The following is a 26,268-nucleotide window of genomic DNA, read 5'->3' on the forward strand; positions in this document are numbered from 1 at the left end:
CGCTAAACAGCAGAGAAGTGAGGTCATATAATGTCTCCGCCCCCTTTGTAAATAGTGACATAATAGGTACGTAAACCATCCAGTCCCAAAGCACTGGCTCGATCCACACTCTGGGTGCGTTCACCCCTCATCCCCGGCCCCCCGGTGTGTCACGTAACGGCCCCCCGGTGTGTCACGTAACGGCCCCCGACCTCCTGCCGTGACCGTCCTCTCCCTGACCAGCTTATCACGCACCGGGGATTATTCACTAAACGGCTGCACATCATTATGGCTTCAGGGTTAGCGAATAAACCATGATGTCATCGAGTTATCGGGCAGAGGCTGCGGGGACGCCATGGCGCAGCACCCGGCGTGTACCGTACAGAATAAAGACACGGCTTCTACGTTCCTCTCACCGAGTGCCCCGGGGTTCGTAGATTTTGCCCCCCCCTGGGAGTACTTTCCCAGATTATAAAGTCCACGCATGGGGGCATTTACTGAGCCTAGATCTACATTATAAACGATGTGATTCCGCCTGCCCTCCTGACCCGCTGGTCCCCTGCCCTGCTGCCTTTATCAGACCCGCGCCGGGGCAATTACCGGATCCAACCAGCAACGTCACAAACGAGGCTCTTTGTAAAAACTTGCGCAGCGACCCCGGCCGGGGCATTTAAATACAGAGTAAAAGCCCTCAGCCCCACACGCTGCACACACAGGCGGTTCCCGGATGCCCCCAGAGCACCTGGGGGCCCTTCTTTAACACAGGTGGGCAAGAGGCGGCCATATGCAAATATAACAGGGGGCCAAACGCCCATCGCCAAACACAGCGGCATCATCACCACGCCAACTACACGCGTGTAACGGCACAAAACTGCAATCATCAGAACAGAAAGGATCTGCCCCAAAGTCTAAAACCTGCGCAGGGAGCGGCAATAACGGCCCGTCAGGCAGAAGTAACCCCGACCAACACGAGACTACAGAGACCTCGCCGGTACTCACAGGGGGGCAGAACCCCCCCCCACCGGCTAACAGCCCCTAGCAGGGCCGCTTACACTCCTAACACCCCAAACCCTGTCATCCCCGGCCCCCCACCGACTGAAATCCGGTAGCCGTCCTGTCCCCAGCATGTGACGCTCCGAGTGGCGGGGTATATAAAAGCCCCCTCATGCCCGTCACACCCCCTCCGAGCTATTTAAGCTCCTCGTGTAATCCCGGACTCCTGCCGCCCCCTCCCTGCCTCCGTCCAGCCATACCGTCCAGCCATACCGTCCATTCACACAGCAGAACCGGCGCGGGTAACCGTTCCCGGGTATTACGTCATACCACATGCGGCGATGACATCACCCCCGTTTATCGCATGCTCGGCGCAGCGGGCGGAGTTACCTGTACTCCAGAGGCAGCTCCGGGTCTCGGTGCGGAGATCTCTCTGTGCGGGGTCCGACAGCCCGGTCCCGCTGCCTCACACCGCGACCCTTCAACTCTCACCCGGTGACAGGCTGCCGCGCGGGGGCTGCTGGGAGTGACTGACAGCTATGGCTCACAGCGACACCTGGCGGCAGGAGGGCGGCTCTACCGCCTCACTGTATGAATATACCGACACACAGCGGCCAGAGAAGGAACTGCAACCTCAGAGCATCACTGTGTATATACCGACACACAGCGGCCAGACGGGGAACTGCAACCTCAGAGCATCACTGTGTATATACCGACACACAGCGGCCAGACGGGGAACTGCAGCCTCAGAGCATCACCGTGTGTATACCGACACACAGCGGCCAGAGAAGGAACTGCAACCTCAGAGCATCACTGTGAATATACCGACACACAGCGGCCGCAGGAGGAACTGCAACCTCAAAGCATCGTGTATATACCGACCCAAAGCGGCCAGAGAAGGAACTGCAACCTCAGAGCATCACTGTGAATATACCGACACACAGCGGCCGCAGGAGGAACTGCAACCTCAAAGCATCACTGTGTATATACCGACACAGCGGCCAGACGGGGAACTGCAGCCTCAGAGCATCACTGTGTATATACCGACACACAGCGGCCAGAGAAGGAACTGCAGCCATAAGGCATACATACACTGACACCTTGTGGAAAGACATGGTACTACACCCACACGGTCTGTTGTGCAGTACTAGACCCAGCATAAAACTGGCATTTCTTCCACACACATTTACCAGCAATTTCATAATTTTGCTCTTTATATAAAATATTTGCTGCTCCCCCGATACAGCTGGAATTTATTCATACATTAACCATAACCCCCCCCATACTCACCTCATATTTGAAACGTCATTAAATGGTAATTTCAAGATGTCAGAAATCAACACAAACCCACGGCCAGAGTCGTTAAGATCTATCAGCTTTTATTAAATAAAGAAATGGAAAAGCTGCATTTACCATCTCAAACCAGAAACTAATTACAAGGACACAACCCAGAATATTACATTTTTTTTGGAAATAGGTGGGTTTTTTTTTAGGGTCCAGTTAGCCCTAAATGTGGTAAAGGACACCGGGAAGGGGTATAAGTGCTCTTCATGCACCAAAAGAAGTCACTGACTCCCCAAATCTCACACGGCTGTACCTTATCAATAAACCAAATACACCGGCTTCAAAAATAATACAACACGCCTCATTTTGTTTTTCAGGATGTGAAAGCTGCCTGGCATAGACAGGGTTAACTGATGATAGCAGGTTTAAGATCATGTGATCAAATACCCCAATAATCACTCTGGACAATTATTAATTTTTAAGTACAAGCCGCCCCCCCCATCTGGCTGAGAATCATGGGAGTTGTAGTTAAGTATCTGGAAATTACAATGACCAATTAAACCACAGAAACTTATATTTAAATATTTATTTTTAATGCTTTACAGTCTTTCCCTTTATATTTCACTAAGTTAAGGTTAAACGCGTGATTCTGTTTTTATGTGCAGTATAGAATAACAGTTAACGTCCAGCGGAACCGGAATTTAAGTAAAAACAATTTAAAGTTTACAGATTTGAGATGTTTTCTCTAATCTCTGCAATACAGAGCAGAGCCAAAGAAGTTTAACCGGCAGAACAAAAATCCAGTAATTTAAAGCCGACAACAGCCATACCGTGCTAGGTGTTTAAAGCTGCAGTTTCCATTTACATGCCCTTGGCAGCAGAGACGGGGTTAAACCCACTGCATGCGCCCGCCGAAAAGTTTTCTACATAAAGGAGCTGGAATATCGAGCAAGGACTAAAAACCAGCTCCCTTCCACCTACCGCTACTCAAAGTATACTTACAGTCTCTCGCTGATTATAGTTCAATAGGATAAAGATTCATATCTAATAAAGACAACAAAATTAGTTATCAATTAAAATGTTTAATGCTGGGCTGCGCCTTTAAGCAGTGGCTGGTAAAAAAAAATGATTCAGTCTCTTAAGGGTTAACCAAGATATAGCCAACTGCAAGCGAGCATCGCAGGGAACGGAGGAGACGACCCCCCCGAAACGGGTTTCCGACCCGACGGACGCGGTCAGTACCAGTACCTCCCGACAGTCGCCGGGTCTCATGAGCTCAATGTCCCGCTGTCTTCTCCGGGTCGTCAAGATTTTCCAGGAAACGCAAGCTGTTTCCACAGCAATGAACCGGAGACCACAAAGTCCTGAACAGAATGCCCCCCGGCCATGAGAGTCCGTGGCGAGGCTTACAAATCCCGCAGCCCCCGGGGAGAGGCAGATCAGGCTTGGCCTCTAACCTTTTTTCCCTGAAATACACTTTTTTTTTTACAGGCGCAAGTCCTGATCCGCTACAGATCGGGTTGATTACTGTAATCTCGGAGGCGGCCCTCTTCACACTTGCCCCTGGTAAGGATTCGTTGCCGATCCTCTGCATGCCCAGCAGAAAACCTCACATTAAGGCTGCTGTGAAGGTCACCAAACCCAGAGACTGTCGGGGGCTCCGTGTGACATACGATATTTCTGTGCATAGGAATTAGTGTTACCGTCAGCGACTGCAGACCATCTCCGAAGTCGGACCTGGTCCAGACCGGTCCAGCAGACGTTGGAATGCAGAGTATTATGGAGGAGGAGCGCGGTCCGCGCGACGGGACGCAGAACTTCACTGTAAGGCAATGTCAGGCTGCGCGCTAAACGGAAGCCTATGCTTTATTCATGGTCCAGAGCGGGTCCAGCATGCTGAGGGGATCGTCGGCACCGTCGCTGCCTCGGAGAAGTCCTCCTCCGTTTTGCGGCTGCAGAAAGCTCTGCTTGCTCGTTTTCTGCTTCCCCCGCTGGGAGCTGTCCAGGTTGAAGGTTTCAGGGGTCATGGAGGCCAGAAGGTTGAGAGATGAAGACGAAGGTCCGGCAGAGGAAGAAGAGACATCAGACGTCGGCTCGGGACAGGGCATCGCATCCACGGCCGCTTCTGCATGGTTGGCGGGTTCCATGGCCGTGTCCGCTGCCGAGCTCCCGTTGGAGGCGGTGGGATGTTGGCTCTGTGGCGCAGGCTGTTGCGCGTTCGCTGCGAGGTCGGACTGGAAGGAACTCGAAGGGAAGATGGGAACGTCGTTTGCCGTCAGATCGTTCGCTGCGGCTTCCGGTGGCAGCGGATAATGGTTTGGGGGGTCCCCAGGGACCCCAGGGCACGGTCTAATGCTCAGCTTTGCGATGGTGGCCTGGATAGAGCTTATGGGCATGTCCCCTCCGAGCACGATGTCCTGGGGGTCCTGCATGCTGTGGGTCTGCAAAGAGACAGAAGACGGGTTACCACTCCGAGACAGAGACAACTCCCATCCCTTATACTTCCAGCCGTGTAACGCGGCTCAGGTTCCCCATCCTGATAAAATGCACTGACCACCCCAACCCCACCGGCCCCCACAGCTTGAATGCTCAAGACACTCCTGAGAAGGAAGAACTAGTGGGTAAGAGTGTGCACACATCAGTACAGGTTGGAACTACTGCCGTGACAGGTAACGTATGGAAGACAAGTGATATGCTGACACATTCTAAATTCTTATGTGAACTAGAAGAATATGAAGGAAGATATTATGTCTCTGTAAATGTACAGGATTCATTGCCACAACCCTTCATGGGGTTAATTGACACTGGGTCACAGGCAACTATATTGTCAAATGTGTACTTTCAGAAGGTAATGGGCTTAGCAGCAGAAAAGCCGAAGCTAAGAGATTTTCCAAATACTCTACTGAGTGTTGGAGGTAATTCCCTTCATGTCATAGGTTCAACCTGGTTAAAGTTTACCATAGGTAATAAGACCTTGAGACACCCGGTAATAGTGGTAAATCTCCCCTATGACCGATTGATTTTGGGTATAGATATACTCAGAAGACTTAATGTAATCATAGATTGTGTGAATGGGATTGTATGGTCACAAACCAAAGTACCCATTCCATATGATAAGTCTCATCAGCAATCCAGGCGTAATTGCCATGTAATTGAGGAAAGGCCGGACTCAATTGAAATTTATTTTAGGAATAGTCAGTCATCTGATGTTACTGTTTTGCAGGTTAATGATTTTATTTCCCCTGCAGATGATCATTCCATAAAAGTTCAGCCAGAGAGGATCCGAAATGTCTCTCTGGAAGGCGATGTTTTAACCATTTCTCTTCACAGGAATTATGTGGAATCTGTGGAATCAGCAGGTCATGTTCAATTCCTTGACAAAATTGAAAGGGTTAATAACAATTTATTTTTTTCTGTCCAAGTGAATGATCTAGGGAAAAGTAAGAATGCCAAGCTAAACTTAGAGATCGAAAACAGCTATATCAGCAAAAGTCTGTTAAAACAGATCGCTAATCCTAAAATGATCCGGTATCTTTCTCCCCATGACAGGTGGATCCATAATCTGGACAGCGAATCGGATAGCCATAATATTATTGCAAAATGTTTGTTATCCATTTCTATCGGAAATAAGACAGCCAAACATTTGTTTCTGGTGTTGGACGAACCTCGTTACCAGATTTATGTGGGAAATGATGTCATACATCGCTTTGCTATCCATCTGGATCTGATTAATTCTAATCTGTGGACCAGGTTAAAAGGCGATCCTTGTGAATTTCAGGATGAAGATGAAGCACTGAAATCGGCACAGTTATTGCCATATGCAGTCAGTGTTCAAGTACCTGAAGATGTAACCATTCCACAAGGGAGCAGTAACTTTATTCTACCCATACAGGTTAAGAAAGGCCAGAGATTGAGAAATCCTAATGCATTTATCTGTTTATCCAACCGGATGCAGCAGCTAGGTGTCATGGTAACACCCACACCAATGGTAAATATCCATGGAAACCCTATTTATGTTGTTATAAACAACATTGCACCTCATAATATTACCTTATCCAAAGGTACTGTTGTAGGTTTGGTATTGGATTCAGAATATTATACTTTTGGATTCCAAAATCATGTTATAGGTCTCATTCCTGAAGAATACCTAACATAATTGGAGGCACTGCTGAGATATTTCACGTAAAAATTATGTTAGGGATATTAATGAGACAAAATAGGCAAAACCAATATTTTATCACATACGCAAAATAACGACGCTACCAAATATTGTAGTACCACATCCACAATATTAATTTAAGGAGATACCCTATATTTTATCTCCGATCCTAAATCCTTTCAGATCGCCGAAAATTATAATTCAAATTAGATAGATATCACGAAGATAATCAATCAAAAATATTATTTATTGTGAATACAATTTATCAAATCTATATATGGGTCACACAGTGCATGATATAAAACACAAAATTCTTAAAACATGTCAAAATGAATCAATTCAAATACAGTATATTATCGATAGTTATCAATATAAGTTACTACTTTATAAGTAACACACAATTAATTTCCATCCCACTCAGCAACCAAAAATTGATAATAATCAGGGCAGTAATAAAGATATCACTATCTCTCTAATATTAGTTCAACTAATATAACAAATTAAAAATAATATAATTGTGTCTAAGAGTATTAGTGAAGTTCCTAATAGATGCAAATAATGTCAAACTTCATCTATAGGTAAAAATACCTTTTCATTATTGTTATTATCACGGGTTATAAGCTGCAGTCTCACAAGCCGTCATATACAATAATGCAATATAGTACTTCCCAGAAACAGGGAATTCTATACGAAGAAGACAAAATTCATCTCTATTCAGAATAATAAAACAATTATAATTACCACCACTTGTTGCTGTTATCCCACCGGTCCTTGTAGAAATTAATCCAGGTTCAGTGGCAAGAAATTAAGTGGAAAAAATATAACTTTCTACCAGTTATATAGGTTAGAACTCAAAGTAACTCCAAGAGTGAAAAATGGTGCCAGAATCTTAAGATTCCAAGTCTCTGGGGAAAATTTGGTGAATAAATCCGTCAGGGTCTGTCCGTTCCAGGGTGCGATCTTTTTTTTTTCTTTTTAAAGGTCCCCCCATTTTTTTATTAAAGACATAAGCTTTTAAAGACAGGGCTTATTATCATAGCCTCCACCTTTTGATTGGAATTCTCCAATCATAACGGTGGGTTTTACCCATTATAATTAGAATTTCTACTCATATTTACACCGTTGTAATTTCTTACTTTACCTGTGAGAGACGCTCTGGTCTAAGAATTAACTTAAAAACATTACATATATGTTTGGAATTTATCCTTGGTCACCCTTATCGCTAGGTGTTACCTCCTAGATAGTAACTCAGGCCTTGGTAGTCTTACCATGTATCCCCCATACGAATTTACGTTCCCAAGGATATGCAGCGTCTACTCCTTAACTTTCTCATGGAAGATAACATTAATTGTATCATACTTACTGAAACATCTATATACATGAATACTTCTTTGTTCTCAATTATAGAGAGAACAAGGACAAAAAGAAATAATCACTATATGATTAAGTAAAATAAAATGGCTCTGACTCCATTTTGTTTTCATGTAAAATACAGAATATGTGGAATACATATTTTCTATCATAAAATATCTGACATAATTGATTCATTTTGACATGTTTTAAGAATTTTGTGTTTTATATCATGCACTGTGTGACCCATATATAGATTTGATAAATTGTATTCACAATAAATAATATTTTTGATTGATTATCTTCGTGATATCTATCTAATTTGAATTATAATTTTCGGCGATCTGAAAGAATTTAGGATCGGAGATAAAATATAGGGTATCTCCTTAAATTCATATTGTGGATGTGGTACTACAATATTTGGTAGCGTCGTTATTTTGCGTATGTGATAAAATATTGGTTTTGCCTATTTTGTCTCATTAATATCCCTAACATAATTGGAGGCACTGCTGAGATATTTCACGTAAAATAATAATTCAAATTATTGATATACGGTAGTTGTTGTTATTTTCGGTTGTTTCACATAGTATATTTCTGATACGGTGTATTGCATACTGATCAGTGCATAAAACATGTCTGTGTCCAGCAAGTCGAGTGCTGCTTCTGATGAAGATGTTTTGATGTCTAAAGCACAAATGCTGGTACATGTTAATAACATTAAACAGGATATTATGAGAGGTTATCATAAAAATATGAAAGCCAAAGAGAATTATGGAGAGTGGCTCCAATCCCTTAAGGATGAAGTACAAATGACCCTAACAAATGAATGGTCTGAAGGATCACCTTTGGTTGGACATTTGAATGCTATTGTTCAAACATCAGATTTGAAGGAGCGAGAAGGGTTAATCTTTTCATCCTGGCCCTACTTTTTTGTATTGGCTTCTCGGTTGTTGCGAGATCGTGAAACTAGAGAAAAAGAAGTGTCTAGTCTCCAGAAAGAAGTGTCTAGTCTCCAGAAAGAGGTGAATGCTTCTAAAGCAGCCCTGGATCAGTCAAATGATACTCAGGCAGAGTACAAACAGTTGAGACTAAAGTTTGATGATTTAACTGATAAGCATTTGGCACTTCATGGCCAGTACTTTGATGCTAAGAGCAGGGTAACTGATTGTCAGTATGATCTTGTTAATTGTCGTGGGGAGATACGAGAACTCCAAGCCAAATTGTCTAACCAGGATAGTGTGCAAATGCCTAAGCTATCTTTGTATGGTGAAGGTGATGAAGGGGTTAAAACCCACACCACCGTAACAGAGTCTACTGTTCTGAGTATAAGTAAGCAATTACAAACTCTACAAGAACAGGTTAATCAGGTGGCTTCTGTCCAATCACAGCGGAATCAGAAGGTTATATTGTCTGATACACGCGATTCCTCTGATTCTGATGAAAATCAGGAGAGTGATAAAAGTGATAGTGAATCTTCCGTTTATTCAGAAGGTCATGTTTCAGGTGAACCCTCTGTGATGTTACAAGGTGCCAATACAGCCAGAACACACAGATCAGACGGGCGCTCCTGTAACTTTAAAGGAGCAGTAAAAGGTACTAAGAAATTACCCGTACCTGTCTATGATGCCCCTAAGGTAATTAAATTCCTTAAGGAGACTGTTGCTGAATTTTCTAAAAAAGGCACAGCTAATATTGCTGACCATTTAGAATCATTTGAAAGGGCAATGCAGTTTTTGGGAATGGATGATGATTCCAATAAGAAGCACTATGTGTCGTGGACTTTCTCAAGTCATCACAGACATTATTTTGAAGGTTTACAAAGTATGCGAACCCTTTCTTGGTCTAAAATGAAATATGAGATTAAGATTGAGTTTGGACAGTATAAAACTGTCTCAGCCGCTAAGAAGGCTGTGTATAATCTGAAATGTAGGCCTCACCAAAGTCCTAGAGAGTTTTTAACTGTTCTAAAGAACGCTTATTCTCTTACAGAACGTAAGCCCAGATATGATTCTCGAGAATTTCGTGATCTTTTCTTCTATGCAATGCCTTCCCCAATTCGGACAAATCTTGCTAGAGATTATGATAGCGATTGCTCGTTAGACTGGCTTGTTAATGAATGCATGACACTGTATACAGTATTGCATGCCAATGATGATTTGCCTGATAAAAAGAGTCAGAAATTTCATGGACAAGAGGTGGCAGAGACCCAAGCCCATCTGGGATTAGAATCACAGAAAAAGAGAAGCTATGCTGAGGTGGTTAAATCCCCAAAACCTCAGAAACAGGAATCGGCTACAGCCTCACCTGTTGTCAGGCCTAAAACTCCTAATGTGGAATCCCAGGATAACAAAGGACAAAGTCCTACTGCCAAAAAGAATCCACAGTGGAGGAAGGGTAATTCCCAGTGGAAGAAAAACCCTCAGGCAAGGAGGAAATTTTACAGGACTAATAGGGACAGATCCAGTCAGTCTGAGTCTGATAACTCCCAACAGCCTCAGCCAAATAACTCCAAACCTAATAGGCAGTACAGGAATGGGAAAAACAATTTTCGTCATCATGTCAATCAAATGAGTGACCAAATGAAATTGTTAACGGAGCAGATGACTAAATTAAGTCAAACTATGGCTACAGCGACCACCAATCCTTTTTTAGGGGTAGGTCCTGCTACAATGCCAGCTCCCCCGCAATAGATCATAACGAAGTTAAAGCCGATGTGGCAATGCAGGGATGGTTGTCAGATGATATAATTCCTAACCCTGTTTTACTTCCAGATCCTCATCATCTATCAGATGATTGTGTTAATAATGATGGTAAAACCTATGTGGTCCCTCCACTTTTGGCTAGGGGGGACGTGTCTGTAACTTTGTCTTCTATATTGCAGCCAGACCAAATGAGTCCGCGAGCTAATTTGTCTTTAAAAGCACCTAGTTCCCAGGAACCGGCTCTGAAGGAGTTAACCGATGAGATGCCGACCGCTAGTAACAGCTTGAATGCTCAAGACACTCCTGAGAAGGAAGAACTAGTGGGTAAGAGTGTGCACACATCAGTACAGGTTGGAACTACTGCCGTGACAGGTAACGTATGGAAGACAAGTGATATGCTGACACATTCTAAATTCTTATGTGAACTAGAAGAATATGAAGGAAGATATTATGTCTCTGTAAATGTACAGGATTCATTACCACATCCCTTCATGGGGTTAATTGACACTGGGTCACAGGCAACTATATTGTCAAATGTGTACTTTCAGAAGGTAATGGGCTTAGCAGCAGAAAAGCCGAAGCTAAGAGATTTTCCAAATACTCTACTGAGTGTTGGAGGTAATTCCCTTCATGTCATAGGTTCAACCTGGTTAAAGTTTACCATAGGTAATAAGACCTTGAGACACCCGGTAATAGTGGTAAATCTCCCCTATGACCGATTGATTTTGGGTATAGATATACTCAGAAGACTTAATGTAATCATAGATTGTGTGAATGGGATTGTATGGTCACAAACCAAAGTACCCATTCCATATGATAAGTCTCATCAGCAATCCAGGCGTAATTGCCATGTAATTGAGGAAAGGCCGGACTCAATTGAAATTTATTTTAGGAATAGTCAGTCATCTGATGTTACTGTTTTGCAGGTTAATGATTTTATTTCCCCTGCAGATGATCATTCCATAAAAGTTCAGCCAGAGAGGATCCGAAATGTCTCTCTGGAAGGCGATGTTTTAACCATTTCTCTTCACAGGAATTATGTGGAATCTGTGGAATCAGCAGGTCATGTTCAATTCCTTGACAAAATTGAAAGGGTTAATAACAATTTATTTTTTTCTGTCCAAGTGAATGATCTAGGGAAAAGTAAGAATGCCAAGCTGAACTTAGAGATCGAAAACAGCTATATCAGCAAAAGTCTGTTAAAACAGATCGCTAGTCCTAAAATGATCCGGTATCTTTCTCCCCATGACAGGTGGATCCATAATCTGGACGGCGAATCGGATAGCCATAATATTATTGCAAAATGTTTGTTATCCATTTCTATCGGAAATAAGACAGCCAAACATTTGTTTCTGGTGTTGGACGAACCTCGTTACCAGATTTATGTGGGAAATGATGTCATACATCGCTTTGCTATCCATCTGGATCTGATTAATTCTAATCTGTGGACCAGGTTAAAAGGCGATCCTTGTGAATTTCAGGATGAAGATGAAGCACTGAAATCGGCACAGTTATTGCCATATGCAGTCAGTGTTCAAGTACCTGAAGATGTAACCATTCCACAAGGGAGCAGTAACTTTATTCTACCCATACAGGTTAAGAAAGGCCAGAGATTGAGAAATCCCAATGCATTTATCTGTTTATCCAACCGGATGCAGCAGCTAGGTGTCATGGTAACACCTACACCAATGGTAAATATCCATGGAAACCCTATTTATGTTGTTATAAACAACATTGCACCTCATAATATTACCTTATCCAAAGGTACTGTTGTAGGTTTGGTATTGGATTCAGAATATTATACTTTTGGATTCCAAAATCATGTTATAGGTCTCATTCCTGAAGAATACCTAACACCATCCTGATAAAATGCACTGACCACCCCAACCCCACCGGCCCCCGGGGTCCGCAGCGGACACTCACTTTCTGTGACACGCTGTGCTGGGGTTTGCCCGAGGATGGCGTGGAGATCCCGTGTCTCTGTAGCACCAGCTCGGCGTGTTTCAGGACGGCTTCGTAGCAGAACTTCAGGTGGAGCTGGAGGAAGACATTACAATCAACACGGGGTCTGTGCGACCTGCAAAAACCCTCAGCACACGCAGGGTTAAACCTCCCAGATCGGCACAAAGCCCACAATAATACACAAAGCACAGAAACGGGAAAAAAAATATAAAAAAACTAAATAAAAAAAAGGATAAAAGTGAGATGAAGCCCAACAAACGATCTCTGATATAATACAAAGGGGCTTACTCACTAAACTGTGTGCTGATTTCCCCGATTTATCTATACATTATACAGGGGGCCGACTCGCTGACTTATCTATACATTATACAGGGGGCCGGTCACTGATTTATCTATACATTATACAGGGGGCCGGTCACTGATTTATCTATACATTATACAGGGGGCCGGTCACTGATTTATCTATACATTATACAGGGGGCCGGTCACTGATTTATCTATACATTATACACGGGGCCGGTCACTGATTTATCTATACATTATACAGGGGGCCGGTCGCTGATTTATCTATACATTATACAGGGGCCGGCTCAGCCGTTCCCGCAGGAGAAACTCCCAGGGACGGCCCAGCTAATACAGAGAGACCTTAAACATAAGGTAAAAATGTTTAAAATATAAAACATGTGACGGCCGGCACCTTCTCGTGCAGCATGTGCTTCCTCTGCTGCCTCATCTTCTTCACGAGCTCCGCGAGGTCGGGGATCCCGTTACCGGCCTCCACTTCTTGCACGGCTGCATACATGATGCAGAACGCCCCGGTCCGTCCAACCCCAGAACTTGAGACAAAACGGAAACAGAATTTACAAAAAAGTACTTGGTCTCGTCTTAGATTCAGGAGCCGTATGTCTATCCCATGCATGTTTAATCCCCTCACTGTATTACCCTCTACCACCTCTGCTGGGAGGCTGCTCCACTTACCTCCCACTCTCTCAGTAAGACTTTCTTATTACAGCACAAGGACCTGAACCCCCCTTCTGTCTGAGACCTACCTGCAGTGCACCACGATGGGGGTATGTAGCGGCCGCTGGTGCAGATAGTGACTGTGCACCTCGTGGATAAAGCGCAGAAGATTCCCCTTACTGTCCGGGAGACCCCTTTAAAGAGAAGAGACCACATTCAGCCACATTAACGACTCCGAACACACGACCTGCGCGGGCGGCTGCCGCCTCCCCCTGTGCGGACGCCTCATCTTCCTGCGAGTCGCTTGCAATATTCTGCCACGCGTCGCATGCGCGGCTTCAGTCAGGCCCGGGAGACCCACGGAGAGATATTTAACCGGGTATTTATCTCGCTGCATGCCGAAGATCTGATACAAATCACCACCAATAACCCCAGAGTTACGCCCCGGGGATCAGTATTGCCCCCGCAGCCCGACTCCGATACTAGAATGTAATACTGCCCCCAGCTCCGTCGGCAGCTACTCCTTTCTTTCACCCCGTCTCTCGCTCCCCACCCCCACCCCGTTACTCACAGCTCGGGCCAAGACGTGAACTGCAGGTGAATAATGGAGCGTTTGAGGCTCTGGTCCTTGTACTGCAGCGAGATCACCCTCTCCACATGCGTGTCGGCAGCCTTCTGACTGGTTAAAGTAAGCGTGATTTGTCCGTGGACCATCGGCTGACCGCGCTCCACCGGGAAGTACCGCACCACCTTTTGCTGCAAAGACAAAATATGGATGACGGGCAGACGTTACCAACCCCATAACACCCGACTGACTGCTCAGACACGGCGCGCATGTCACCGCCAGCTGGAGCATTACTCGGGCGTTATCTGGGCGCCGGCGCTTTGTATCGGAGACACGGGATGGATCATGTGACCTGCATTCATACAAGTCCTGGATTTTGGCAAAACGCAGGATTACGATTTTTATTGCGATTACAGAGGCCGGCCGCGTACCTTCTCAATCTCCAGCTCCGACACGAGCATCACAACCAGGGAAACCTTCTGCTCGTGTATCATCAGCCAGAAGTCCGAAGCGGTGCCCACGAGCGGGGCCTGGGTGGCGATGATGGCCGGGCAGTAAGAGGACAGGTCTTCGATTCTGCTGGCGTTGATGTAATCATCTTTGCCGGATTGCAGGACGATGCGGTTTTTGTCGTAAGGCATGATGTCCTGGTGCCGGTTCTTCATGGCGTAGCAGCGAGCGATGGCGATGGACAGGTGCCTCGCCTCCTTCTCCTGAGCATCTTGGAACTCCTTCCACATGGCGTCCAGCTGGGTCGCCGCTCCGGCTACTGGTTTGTCGAGGGCCGCTACCACAGCACGAAACCGGCCAACCTCCGACAGGAGCCTCATGATGTGCTCTGGTTTCTCGTAAGGGTCGTTTTCAATGAGCTGGATGCCTTTCGGCTTCTGCCCATCCTTCGAATCGGCCTTGGTGGGCTGTAACAGCGGTTGCCCAACTGAGGTCTTGGAGCCGCCATGTTGACTTTCCGGACTCGATGAAAGGAGGTCATCCGTGGAAGAACTCTGTCTCTGGAAAACAACCTCGGTGGAGCTTTGAGCTAAAGGCGCCGCTCCAGGTGTCAGAGATGGCGGAGGTCTCTGTGGCATCGCTGCAGAAGTAGGCACAGTGGATGAATGGACGGCCGGGGGCTGAACGACCAAAGCGGGCTGCGGAGAGGGTGCTGGAGATGGAACAGCCGGGGCCCCAGAGACAATCCCGGCACCCGGTAACTGGCTGAGAGCCGGGCTGCCAGGAGGTTGCACATGGTGGGATATCGGACTTGCGGTGTTGGGGCCGACTAATGGCATCTGTGGTACCGCCGGGGCTAAAACATTAGGAGGAGGAACCGAGTGTTGAGGACGTGGAGCGAACGGCATAGACGGGGCCATCTGAGAGGTCGTTCCAGGAGGTAGCGCATGGATTACCGTTACCGTTGAAGGGGGGTGAATTTGCGATGACGGCTGGCTTAGCGGCGGAGACGCTCTGGGAACGGCACCAGGGAACGTCATACCCATGGAGCTCGGAGGTGGCTGCTTGTCCTGGTGGCCACCCGGATAACCCTGAGGTGGCATCTGAGGCGCAGGTTGACCGGGGACCATGGTGTGTGGCAATGGAAAGCGCTGGTAATGCTGCTGGGGTGGCATCATGTTCGGCTGAGGGTTCCTGGGAGGCTGGCCCTGCGGTGGATAAACCGGATGTTGAGGAGGAGGAGCGTTCACGTGCATTGGGTATGGAGGGCCGTACTGCTGCTGCCCAGGAAAGGTCTGCGGTCTTGGTTGGGCATCCATCCCGTGCTGGCTTTGCCCCGGAGCGTGAAACATCTGAGCAGGCTGGGCATGCGGTAACCGTTGCGGCGGCGGCTGCTGAATGTAGTTCTGGATTCCACCTTGGGAGTAGGGAAAGGGTGCTGGCTGGCCCATTACACCCGGTGGCCCCATATAACTGCCCTGCGAGTGAGCCGGAGGCAAGTGCTGATTCAGGGGCTGATTGTTGAGCGCTGCACCTCCCTGGCCGGGCCCTTGAAGCCTGGAGGCTGTGTAGCTCGATATAGGACCCTGAATACTATCGACTGTGGTGGTGGCCGGACGAACACCTTGTGCCATCTGCGGTGGGATGCTTCCCCTCGGCGCAGGACCCTGAAACGGCAGCTTCCCCTCAGGCGGCTGATTTAACGGACCGGGCATATACCGGGACGTAGGAGCCTGCTGTCCTACCCCAAAGCCAACATTATTTGGCTTATACTGAGGGGCCACAGGAGCTGCTCCTGAGACTGGCATAGGTGTATGCTGAGGAGACGTCCTTTGGGGTGGCAGCCCGGCAGACGGGTAAGCGGCAGGACCGGTGCCCGGGTGAACGTGGCCTCTGATCATAGCCCCAGCTGGATACATGTGCGGAATCTGCGATGAAGAGCCTGGTCCGGGAGGAGGGCCACGGGACTGAGGAGCCGACACATGTATGAAGTGCGGGTGAACTCCATGGGCTGAGCTCACCGGAGGAGCGTTGCTGTACGTCACCGGTGGGAGATGTTGACCAGGATATTGGGGCACGGGCCCCGACAGGGCATTATACGGCGCCTGGCTGAAAGGCACTGCGTGCGGGTCCGGCACCGGCGCGCTAGTTGTCCTGACATTTACGTTGGCGCCGGGAAGCCGGGTTGCCCGGTACGCAGCCGTCGCGTCTAAAGGGAACGCCCCGATGCTGTCTGCGGTTAGCCGGTCAAAGTGGGCAAGGAGGGCTTCAGGGGGCAGACTCTTTAGCTCGTCTGGCAGGTCGGAAAGGAAGAGAGAGGAGAACTGCTGGATGTCGGCCAGGTCCGCAGCGGAGAAACCGGCAAGGTCCGCGGCGGAGAAACCGGCAAGGTCCGCATCAGAAGGCTTCTTCTCCAACGCCGGCTTCGGGGCCGTCGGTCTGGGGGGAGGTTTCTTCTTCATTTCTCTGCCAAAAGACAGAATCCGTGCGTTAAACATCGCGTTCAGAGCGGTATTTAGTGGTTCATGACTTTTTTGTATAGATCAGAAGCTCGCGCCGCGCTGAACGGCCATCGATATTTTCTATATAATAGAATCAAATGGCATTGCAAACATTGGAAGTTAAGGGAAGTAAAGGAAATGCCCCCAAATATCATGGCGAGTTCTGCAGATAATATAAACCGCGGCGTACCGCTCTAGAACCTGCAGCCTGCCGGCGTTTGCCGCGTCGTACGCCGTCCGCGCTCTCTCCAGGAGTTTGGTGACTTTGCTCTCCAGGTCAGCGTAGAAATCTTTGCCCTCCTGGGATTTTTTCATCAGGTCTTCGTACGCCTCGTAGGAGGCGATGAGCGTCTGCACCGTGTGGTTCCACCTGAGCGGGAGAGACCGATTAACGCGAGCTACGTCACGGGCGAACAGAGAGACGAGACCCCGGGGAGGAAAACGAGGGGTCTCGCTGGGCTCGGGGTGTAAGGAGAAGAAAAGGATAACGGAACAAAGCACACGGGAGAGAAATGGCGGGGATGGCGCGGCGGCCGGGAAAGGCAAGAACCTCGGAGGTAAAAAGGATCTGGAAAGTAGGGGATCGAGTCCAGCGGCCAGGCGACTTCGTCACAAATACGTTAGAAATCTAAAGGGCGTTTTGGGAACCCCGCATTGTACATCAGTGCTGAATATCTCCAACGAGTTGTTTTTGTCGTTGCCCTCAGCAGTTTAAACGCCCCTGAGTGACACTCACTTCTGCTCGGTCTCCGAGAGGACTTTGCGCACCGGGGCGTACTTCACGTTCGCTTCTGTCAGCGCCTTCAGGATGTTCTCCTGCGCAGAGAGGTTCTGGTCGATGTAGACCTTCAGCTGGTCGTACTTCTTCAGCTGCTCAGCAAACAGTTTCTGTAACAGAGACAGAAATTGGCCGATATCTACAAACGCAACGGCCAGCCCTGCCGGGTATTACGCTTCACGCAAACATTTATTATTTTTTAAATTCTGGTAAAATTTTGCATTTTATTTTTTTACCCCAGTTGTAGTTTTTGCCCCCATAATATTCTGTTTTCAGGCAGCTGCATATCAGCCGTTTGTATGATTCTCGCTCTGTTATCCGACCCCCGATCTACTAAACCCCCCCGACTCCTTATCATACTACCTGTGGGGGAGAATAGAATGGCTCAGTCTTAATCACCCCGTCAGACTCTCTGACTGATGAAAGTCTATGGAGGGACGGACTTCATTAGCATCGCCATAAAGCATCAGCTCCGTGTGGTGTTTGAGCTGGGAAAGTCACTCGAGGTATCATACAGGCGAGCTGTGATACTAGCAATGACTACAAGTTATTTCACCCCAATGCTTTTAGTCTTTTGGTTTATTCTTTATTAAAGCGGCACTCGAGGACCACCGACGAGACGTCTCACCTTCATCTCGGAGCGGTCGGTGGTGACCAGCGAGGTAGTGATGTCGTCTTTCTGAATGGTGTCCCGCAGCTGCTGCTCGAGGGAAAGGCGCTGATCTCTCATCTCCTGGACTTTGCCGAGAATCCTCTTCAGGTTCTGTAACACGGCCGCGTCATCTGGAACGCAGCAGCTGGTCAGGGCGGACGATCGCGCTATCCAGTCATATTAAAGCATCTAGACGCGAGCACACACTCACCTTCCGTCAGGCTGGGGGCCGGCAGGGCCTGCTGAAGCTGATCCAGGGGCCCGCTAAGCAGCCGCAGGTTGCTGATATGCAGGTTCATGGCTTTGTGCAGCTCGGTGTTGGTAAAGCTGGCTCTCTCATGGACCTCCATGTATTTAGCCCACTCTTTGTGAACGTCTGACACGGAAGGAGAGACCGGGGCCGAGGCGGCTGCCTTCCCGAGATCCTCCTGCAACAGCTTCTCCTGCTTCTCGTGTTCCTCCAGCAGGCCCTTAATGTCCTTCAGAGACGCCTCCACGTCCGTGTACACCCCGGAAAGGACTAGGCGAGAGAGAGCGAGACAGACAGAGAGAGAGAGAGAGAGAGCCAGAGAGACAAAGAGAGAGAGACAAATATAAACTCACTATAACATTAGGCTTGGATTCCATCATAAGACAATACGCCGTATAATCTGCCGGTTCTCTATATTTAGTGCGCGCGTAGAACACGTATATCATATATATATAATCAGCGGAGGCTTAAGCGGGACGAGGTCTCGGAGTGGAGTGGACGGCGTGGATTATTATTATTATATTATTATTATTATTATAAGCGTGCGCCGGTGCAGATCAGGCGACGGGTCTGTAAGGGCTCGGTGGCCGGCTCACCCTGCATGGACTGGACGAGGCTCTTCACGGTGTCCGGTCGCACGCTGAGCGCGGCGCACTTCTCCATCAGGACAGGCGGGATGTGGCTGTAGAGATCCAGGTTATCCACGGTCTCCGGGTCCAACTGCAGAGAGTCCGTGAATTGGCTAAAAAAAAAAAAAAAAAGACAGAGACGAGGAGACTATGAGCACCCGGACCCACCGGTCAGTCGCACCGACTCACATGATCCTCAGCCTCCTACAGCTATGCATATAGAGAGTCTGGGAAGTTATAAAGTGCATTGGCCCCATGTCACGGGGCAGCCTCAATATCTACCCACCAACGGGGCACTTGGACGGCCACGGCTCTGATGTTACTTATTACACGGGGCTACGGGGAGGCAGCCGCGAGGAGGAGAGCCAACGACGTCCACGGAATATTTATTATTAAAATAGTTTAACTCTATACAGCCCAAGCTGCCGACACCAGCGACAGGACAGCATGCCGGGACTGGTCTTACTGGGAAGCTGCAGAGGGGACTACGCTTTAAAGAGACAGATACAGCCAGCGGATTACTCCCGTGGCTTTTAGGGGGCATCGCAGACCCCCTTATTCCACCTCCCCAAAAATCAAACTCACTCCAGCACTTCGTTCTTTTCTTCTATTTTCAGCAGGATCTCCCGCAGCAGCTTGGCTTTATCCTCGCTAGGAAAGAGAAGCAGACATTCACAAAGACGTCGGCAGCGCGGCCCAGGCCACATCCCCTGGCTGTGGATACTGGGAGTAGCCGCCTTGTTTTTACGTAAAAGTTGTATTTTAGTAACCCGCGGATTACTTTCTTCTTCACCTGTACAGCGAGGACGCCTCGTGTGCCGCCATCGGTACCAGCTTAGAGAAGATATCGGGTCCGGTGACTGCCGGGTCAGTGGGGTTCACAGGAAGAGCTTTCACCAACGGGGCCCCTGAAACAACCAGAAACAAAGGGAATGCAACAGCCAATAGCACGCGAGAAGACCCCAGAATACGGCGGCAGGGACCCCCAGCCCGTCAGTAGAAAAGAACTCAGCGTCAGGCTCCGCGTCCCCCTGATGCGGGAAGTAACAGCCCGTCTCACGTGGGAGAACGGCCCTCAGCGGCCCTCGGGAGGGGAAAGATCATCTCCGCTCTCTCCCTGACGCGCTGGAGGATTGGGAGGAACGACAATTAAACTCATCCTACATTCTGCTCGGCCCTCTGCGGCCCTTGCGATGGAGGGACAATAAACTACCCAGCGCGGTGCTGATCGGCGTCCGGCTGGCTGAGGGTAGTGGGGCGGAAGGGACCCGCCGTGTGCGGGGCAGATACATTTAGTGTTATTCAGGGACAGTGATTTTGGAGCAGGACATTGGTTGCCATGGCGATTGCTCCGTAATAACCGTCACCCACCTTTCACGGCCTGCAGGGTCTCCAGAGCGGGGACCGATTCGTGGTAAATGAAGTCATTGTCTTTTTTGGCAGAATTGAACCTGAAACAAAAAAAGATGAAAATATTAAAAGACGGATTTGCAGTTTTTGCCCTGAAATAAAAGCTCTTTATGTGCAGCTCGGCTCGGCTCGATTTTCTCTCATTCACCTTCCAGAACGTCTAGGTTTTAGGTGGAAAGAAACCTTCTAGATAAAAGCATTAAATGTGAGAGAAATGAGAAAAAAAATAAAAAGAAAATGAGAGAAAGAAACAAAGGAAAAAAAATAAAAAAAATAAGAGATCCTTTAAACATGAAGCACCGGCACAGCCTCGTTATTAGCCGGTGAGACCCCCCGGTGAGACGCACCCCGCACCGGCACTATAACAGCACGCAATCCAAGCATTGCAGCCGCGCAGACACCGCGTCCTGGCAGATGAAAGGGTTAAACGCGCTGTGACTGCGATCACCCCGCGGAGTATAATGACCGGTTTCGCCGGTCACGCCGGTAGTCATGGGGTAACGAGACTTCATGAAGCAGGAGAAGGCCGGCCGATGGTCTCGATTCCCGTCATCACGAGGGGTTAATTGGCGGCTGCGCAGTAATTACACCGAGAATGGCGATATTTATGCCCTCTGACCGCATCGCGGCTGCTTCACCGACTCCAACGCCAGAACCATGAATTAACCCGCGGGAGCCCAGGCAGCACACGGACGCGTTATATCCTAAATCCATTAATAGCCCCAAAACAGCAAGCGGGGAGGAAGTATTTAACCGCGCGTGTGCCAGCACCTCCATATAATTTACCTTCTGGCAGATCGGCCCTATTCGGCCCCCGTGTTTATGTCACCACCCCCCCTCGCTCCCGCTGTAAAGACTCAAACCGTATGTCTATCCCACGCATGTTTATATTCCCTCACTGTATTACCCTCTACCACCTCTGCTGGGAGGCGGTTCCACTTATATATATATATATATATATATCACTCTCTTGGTAAAGTAAAACAATCCATCTAAGCCTCTGACTGTTTAGTGTTAGATTTTGGTCTCCGTATAAATAACTGTTTCATAGAAATTTAACCCCTTTACGACCAATAACGTACCGGCTTCCTCCTGACATAATGACTCCTATAGGGGCCAACAGCAGCATATTTAATAAAAAAATAAAAATAAATCTTGTTTGCAAACAGTGATGCTCGTAATTCATATTTAACCCCGTAACGACCACAATAAATAAAAATACCAGGTGTATCCAACCAGGCGTTTCCAAAAAACCAGACAAATACCTAAATAACCTGTTTCTCATATTATATAGAATTATTTCAAAAAAATGTCAAAAGTGATTTTATGATCCAATTGATGCCAGAATTTGCCCGCGAGGGAATAAAGCGGAACTTACTTCCCGCCGACGACATCCATGGTAAATCTCAGCGCATCTTGGACGGCCGCCGGCTGGCCCTGCGGACGGCGGGGAGAGAGAGTCACAAACAGACCCCAATACATACATTTCATCCATACCTTCTAGGGGTTTATTCACTAAACGGAGGTTATCTAACAAGGAGACTGATGTGGCCTAGACACAGTACCTTGGACTGTTTGATGGCTTCGTTGAGTTTGTCCAACGCGCTCTGCAGATACGCAACCTGCAGATTCACGAAACGGGGAGGAAAAAAAACAAAATCAAGGATTCGCGGACCGTACGGCGGGCATTTCCAGCTCCAGACAACACGCCGAGTCAGAAAGAGACCCCCGAGACTCCGGCACTCACCTGCTCCCCGTACTTCTGCTGCTCCTCCGCCTGCTTCCCCATGTGTAGCTGTGGAGCGAGAGAGAGCGTTGGTTACGCGGCACGAGACATCCGGACATTCCTTTTATCGTTTATTATAAATTAACTGAACCTAAAACTTTACTTTTCCGTCCAAGCTGCCAGAAACGGGGGTCTTTTGCCCCGATAGCACAGCTAATGCTGTCATTAAGGGCATCTCGCTGGTTTTGGGCATTTTTGGGACGCGTCCCGGCTGCGCCCGCTTAGAAGCGTAACCGGTTAGGAGCCGTAGCAGCCTCGCTCAGCTCTCACTCACATGCGCGATGGCGGCAAAGTAGTAGATCTTCATCTGCACCAACTTCTTCCAGTCCTTTTGGATTTTGCCCAGCAGGGACGCCGTCTCGGAGTTCTCCAGGGCCCGGCACGCCTCCTTGTAGTAATCCACCACCTGGCGAGACAGCAGCGCACACGCCATCAGAGTCCGCATGCAGACCGTCACACGCATCCCGTGCTGCCGCTCAGCGAACGCACGCCGCGGACCCTCACCTGAGCGCTGATCCTGGCCACGAGGAAACTCTTCCGGTTATCCAGCATGGACTTCTCCAGCAGGCACTCCTGGGCCTGGCCCTGAATAAACACAGAGGGGAAACATATACGTCAGGATCACGCGGAGGCTTCTTAATAACCCCCGGAGGGCAGGTGACCCTACACGCCCCACCGCTCTCCAACAACACAGAGATCCGTGGGGTAAAACAGGGCTATTGAAATATTATACAAGTCCCGTTGGAGAAGGGGGCGACCCCGGCGCTGCTCTCACCAGCATGAGGTTGATGTTGAGGTTGAGTATCTGGTGGCTCATGTCCACGCTGTAGGAGTGCGCAAAGTGATCGCGCAGGTACGCAAACGCTCCGGCCGAACACTGGAAATGGGTGCAGGAAACCTTCATGCCCTAAAACCCAGAAGAAAAGAGAAATAAACCCACCGCGGCAGAAAAGCCCCCGGCGGCGCCATGTACAGAGACCGCAGCGCTTGCCAACCAACGCCAACCGACATGCACCCCGAGGCCCGCAGAGCGTCCGCACCGACCGGGAGCTGCAGCCGGCGCAGGATTCGGGGCCCGCACTCACCTCTTCCGAGACTCGCTTGTCCATGGCGCCGAGCATGGAGTGTAACGCCCCTGGAGAACGAGACACGGATTATTAACCTTAAATCAGGGGGGGGATAACGTTACAGCGCGGCGGGTCTGATATTCACCAATGTTAATTAAAAGAACCGAACAGACGGGGGAGGCTATATTTTGGGTAGAATAAACGGAAATACGTATTCAGCGCATAAATATCATTCTCCGGGGCCAGCGAGACGCTCCGCGCCCTACCCAGGTTGTAGAGGACGCAGGACTGCTCGTACTTGACGTCGTCGTGAGTTATCGATTTCCCCGAGAAGATTTCCGTCCTGGGGAGAGAGACAGCAGGTTACGTCCCGACCACGTGCTTCATCCAGAGACCCCCACAGTGCTGGGGGGGCCGGACTCCCAACACCAAACATACATTAAGGCATCAGCAGCGTGCATCCTGGGGCCGGGATCAATCCAAAAGAGTATATTTATAGGCGTGTGATCTGCGCCATGGTATATGTTTGATGTAAAGACGCGGTATGATGATGGTTTGGGGCCCAATGATTGTTCGGAACATGTCAACAGATTTCCCTAACAGCATGTTTAGCGCAAGAGCTAACAATCAAACAAAGACACTTTATGAAAGGCCATCCCCTGCCTAATTAATAGGAAAAACTGAGACCAAGACAAGACAAGGTGGAGTCTTTAGGCAGAGGTGGTACTTTTTAATCGGGTCAGATACAAAAGAGGTAGAGTCATTATCAAAATCATTGATAACCATCTGAGGAAGAGACCTCCGAGGTCCTGACAGTTCACATGATTGTATCATTTTTTCACTTTTCCTGTTGTCTTGGGATAGTCGTTTTTGTTTTAAAGGAATTTCCCCCCGGCGGGGTTCAGACGTAAACGGTTGTCAGTTTTAATTCTTACCACGTGATGGGGACGGCCGCCTCCTGCTCCGACTCCATGGGGACCCGGCTCTGCAGGTAGTGCAGCTGTCCGAAGTACTTGCGCAGCACGCTGCACCCCTCGAAGTCACGGGGTACGCTTATAGCACTCTGCGGCAGGAAACGGGGAAGAGTTTAAACGTTACAATAACTATTAAACAACCCCCCCGTTACCCCTTTGGGGGGTACATTCTGCATTGGATGCCCCCGGCTTCGGTACAGAGGAATGGGGAACATACATCCCGCCGCTTACAGCAAAAATATAACTCCCAGGACGCTCAGCAAGCAAGACAATCTGTTTTAACGGCAGTAAATATTAGTGGTATTACTTTAACATCCCCACATCTGGGGCCCTCGGGGGCCGGACACGCACCTGGCGTAGCTGCTCCAGCTTCTTCAGCTCCTCATTGTAATTATCGGGATTCTCACCATAATTCTTTAAAATAAACTGCAAAGAAACAACAACAAAAATGATTGAAATCTGAAAAATAACTCGTTTCTCTGGCATTGATTTCTCTCCCCTTCCCTACCCCCCCCCCCCAAAGCCTTTCAATCTCCCATCGCGGCCCCGAGAAAACACAACATACGAGATTCTAATTCTGCATTTATAGGAAACCCCAGCCCGTCTGCGTATCCCGAACATGCGCGTTACTCTCTGCAGCTGGAAGTCACTACAGGGGAAGATCGCCCCGCCGGACACATAGCAGACCTTTCCACGTCTTCCAGCTGCTGCTGCGGGGCAATTACAGCTCAGGACAAATACACTCTCATCACACACAGCCAGCTAATTCATCAAACCGGCAGCCACCGAAGACAAAACTGTCTGGAAAACTTGCAATAAATGCGATTCTGATTTCACCAGCATTTTTTTGTGCAGCTAATGCTGTTCCTGCCCCCGTTCAATGCCCTCCTGCCCCAGCCACTCCCGGCCCTCCGGCCCCCAGTCTGTATCCTGATTCCTGTATTAAATGGATCGGAGAATGTGACAGACATGCTGATATTTTTTTCTATAACACGAGGATCGTCCGGCTCAGGGCCCCACGGCTCCCGTTCTCGGGGGCCACAAACAGGTTCCAATGTTTAGATTTCCAAATCATCCTCAGACAAGAATACATTGTGGAGGCTCCGCCCCCCCAGCTCCTCCCAGGCTCCGCACCCCCCACAACCCCTCCTGGGCTCCGCTTACTGTTCCTGCCCTCGCTCCTCGCTCTCCTGCCCCGGTCTCCACCCTCGCTCCTCGCTCTCCTGCCCCGGTCTCCACCCTCGCTCCCTGCTCTCCTGCCCCGGTCTCCACCCTCGCTCCCTGCTCTCCTGCCCCGGTCTCCACCCTCGCTCACCTGTTTGACAACCTGGTTGAAGCCGAACTCTCCGGCCTCCTTCAGGTCCAGCCATATCATGGGCATGCGGGGCACGGCCTCCATCCTGCGCGGGTCAGGGGGGGCCCAAGAGTGCCGCGCCAAACCCTGCACCGAGCTGCGTCACGAGCACCGAACCAGCCAGGAAACACCGCCGCCGAGACAACGTCACGAGACCGGGAACTGTGGTCTCCTGTCACTTGAGTGACGCGCCCTCACGTGACCGCCAGCAAAGCTCGAAGCACTAAAGACACAATGCACAGACTGACCCGCAACAGAGAACACATCGGTAGAGTCAATTACATCATCACCGCAGGGAATCATGACGGTGACAAAAACAGCCGCTTCCTTGGAGCGCTAAACTGGGGACTGGAGTTTTTGGTTTTTACAGCAAGGCATTTCTGTCTCTAACGATTAAAACTCGGTTGTTATGTCGCCTTCTCCCATGGTATCGCGCGCAGGGTCTACTGGGTAATGTCGTTTG

The 26,268-nt window shown here is 48.9% G+C and overlaps 1 protein-coding gene across 1 annotated transcript; it reads right to left on the bottom strand.

Moving 5' to 3' along the window:
- Positions 1–4,115: 4,115 nt before the first annotated feature.
- On the bottom strand, positions 4,116–25,850 carry LOC149272863 (tyrosine-protein phosphatase non-receptor type 23-like). The gene is made up of 25 exons (XM_089506640.1): positions 25,767–25,850; positions 24,803–24,877; positions 24,413–24,540; positions 23,744–23,820; positions 23,496–23,545; positions 23,186–23,317; positions 22,915–22,995; positions 22,685–22,816; positions 22,372–22,419; positions 22,190–22,246; positions 22,003–22,061; positions 20,586–20,665; positions 20,008–20,122; positions 19,800–19,865; positions 19,182–19,327; positions 18,547–18,855; positions 18,312–18,466; positions 17,642–17,793; positions 17,096–17,275; positions 14,386–16,870; positions 13,961–14,145; positions 13,479–13,583; positions 13,127–13,265; positions 12,391–12,504; positions 4,116–4,697 (listed from the first exon to the last, which is right to left on the bottom strand). Exons 1-25 carry the CDS (start codon positions 25,848–25,850, stop codon positions 4,116–4,118), a joined length of 5,736 nt encoding a protein of 1,911 aa, XP_089362766.1.
- Between the last annotated feature and the right edge of the window lie 418 nt (positions 25,851–26,268).

Source organism: Sceloporus occidentalis, unplaced genomic scaffold, assembly GCF_023333645.1.
Source record: "Sceloporus occidentalis isolate IW3139 unplaced genomic scaffold, rSceOcc1.0.p SCAF_404, whole genome shotgun sequence".
Classification (NCBI taxonomy): domain Eukaryota; kingdom Metazoa; phylum Chordata; class Lepidosauria; order Squamata; family Phrynosomatidae; genus Sceloporus; species Sceloporus occidentalis.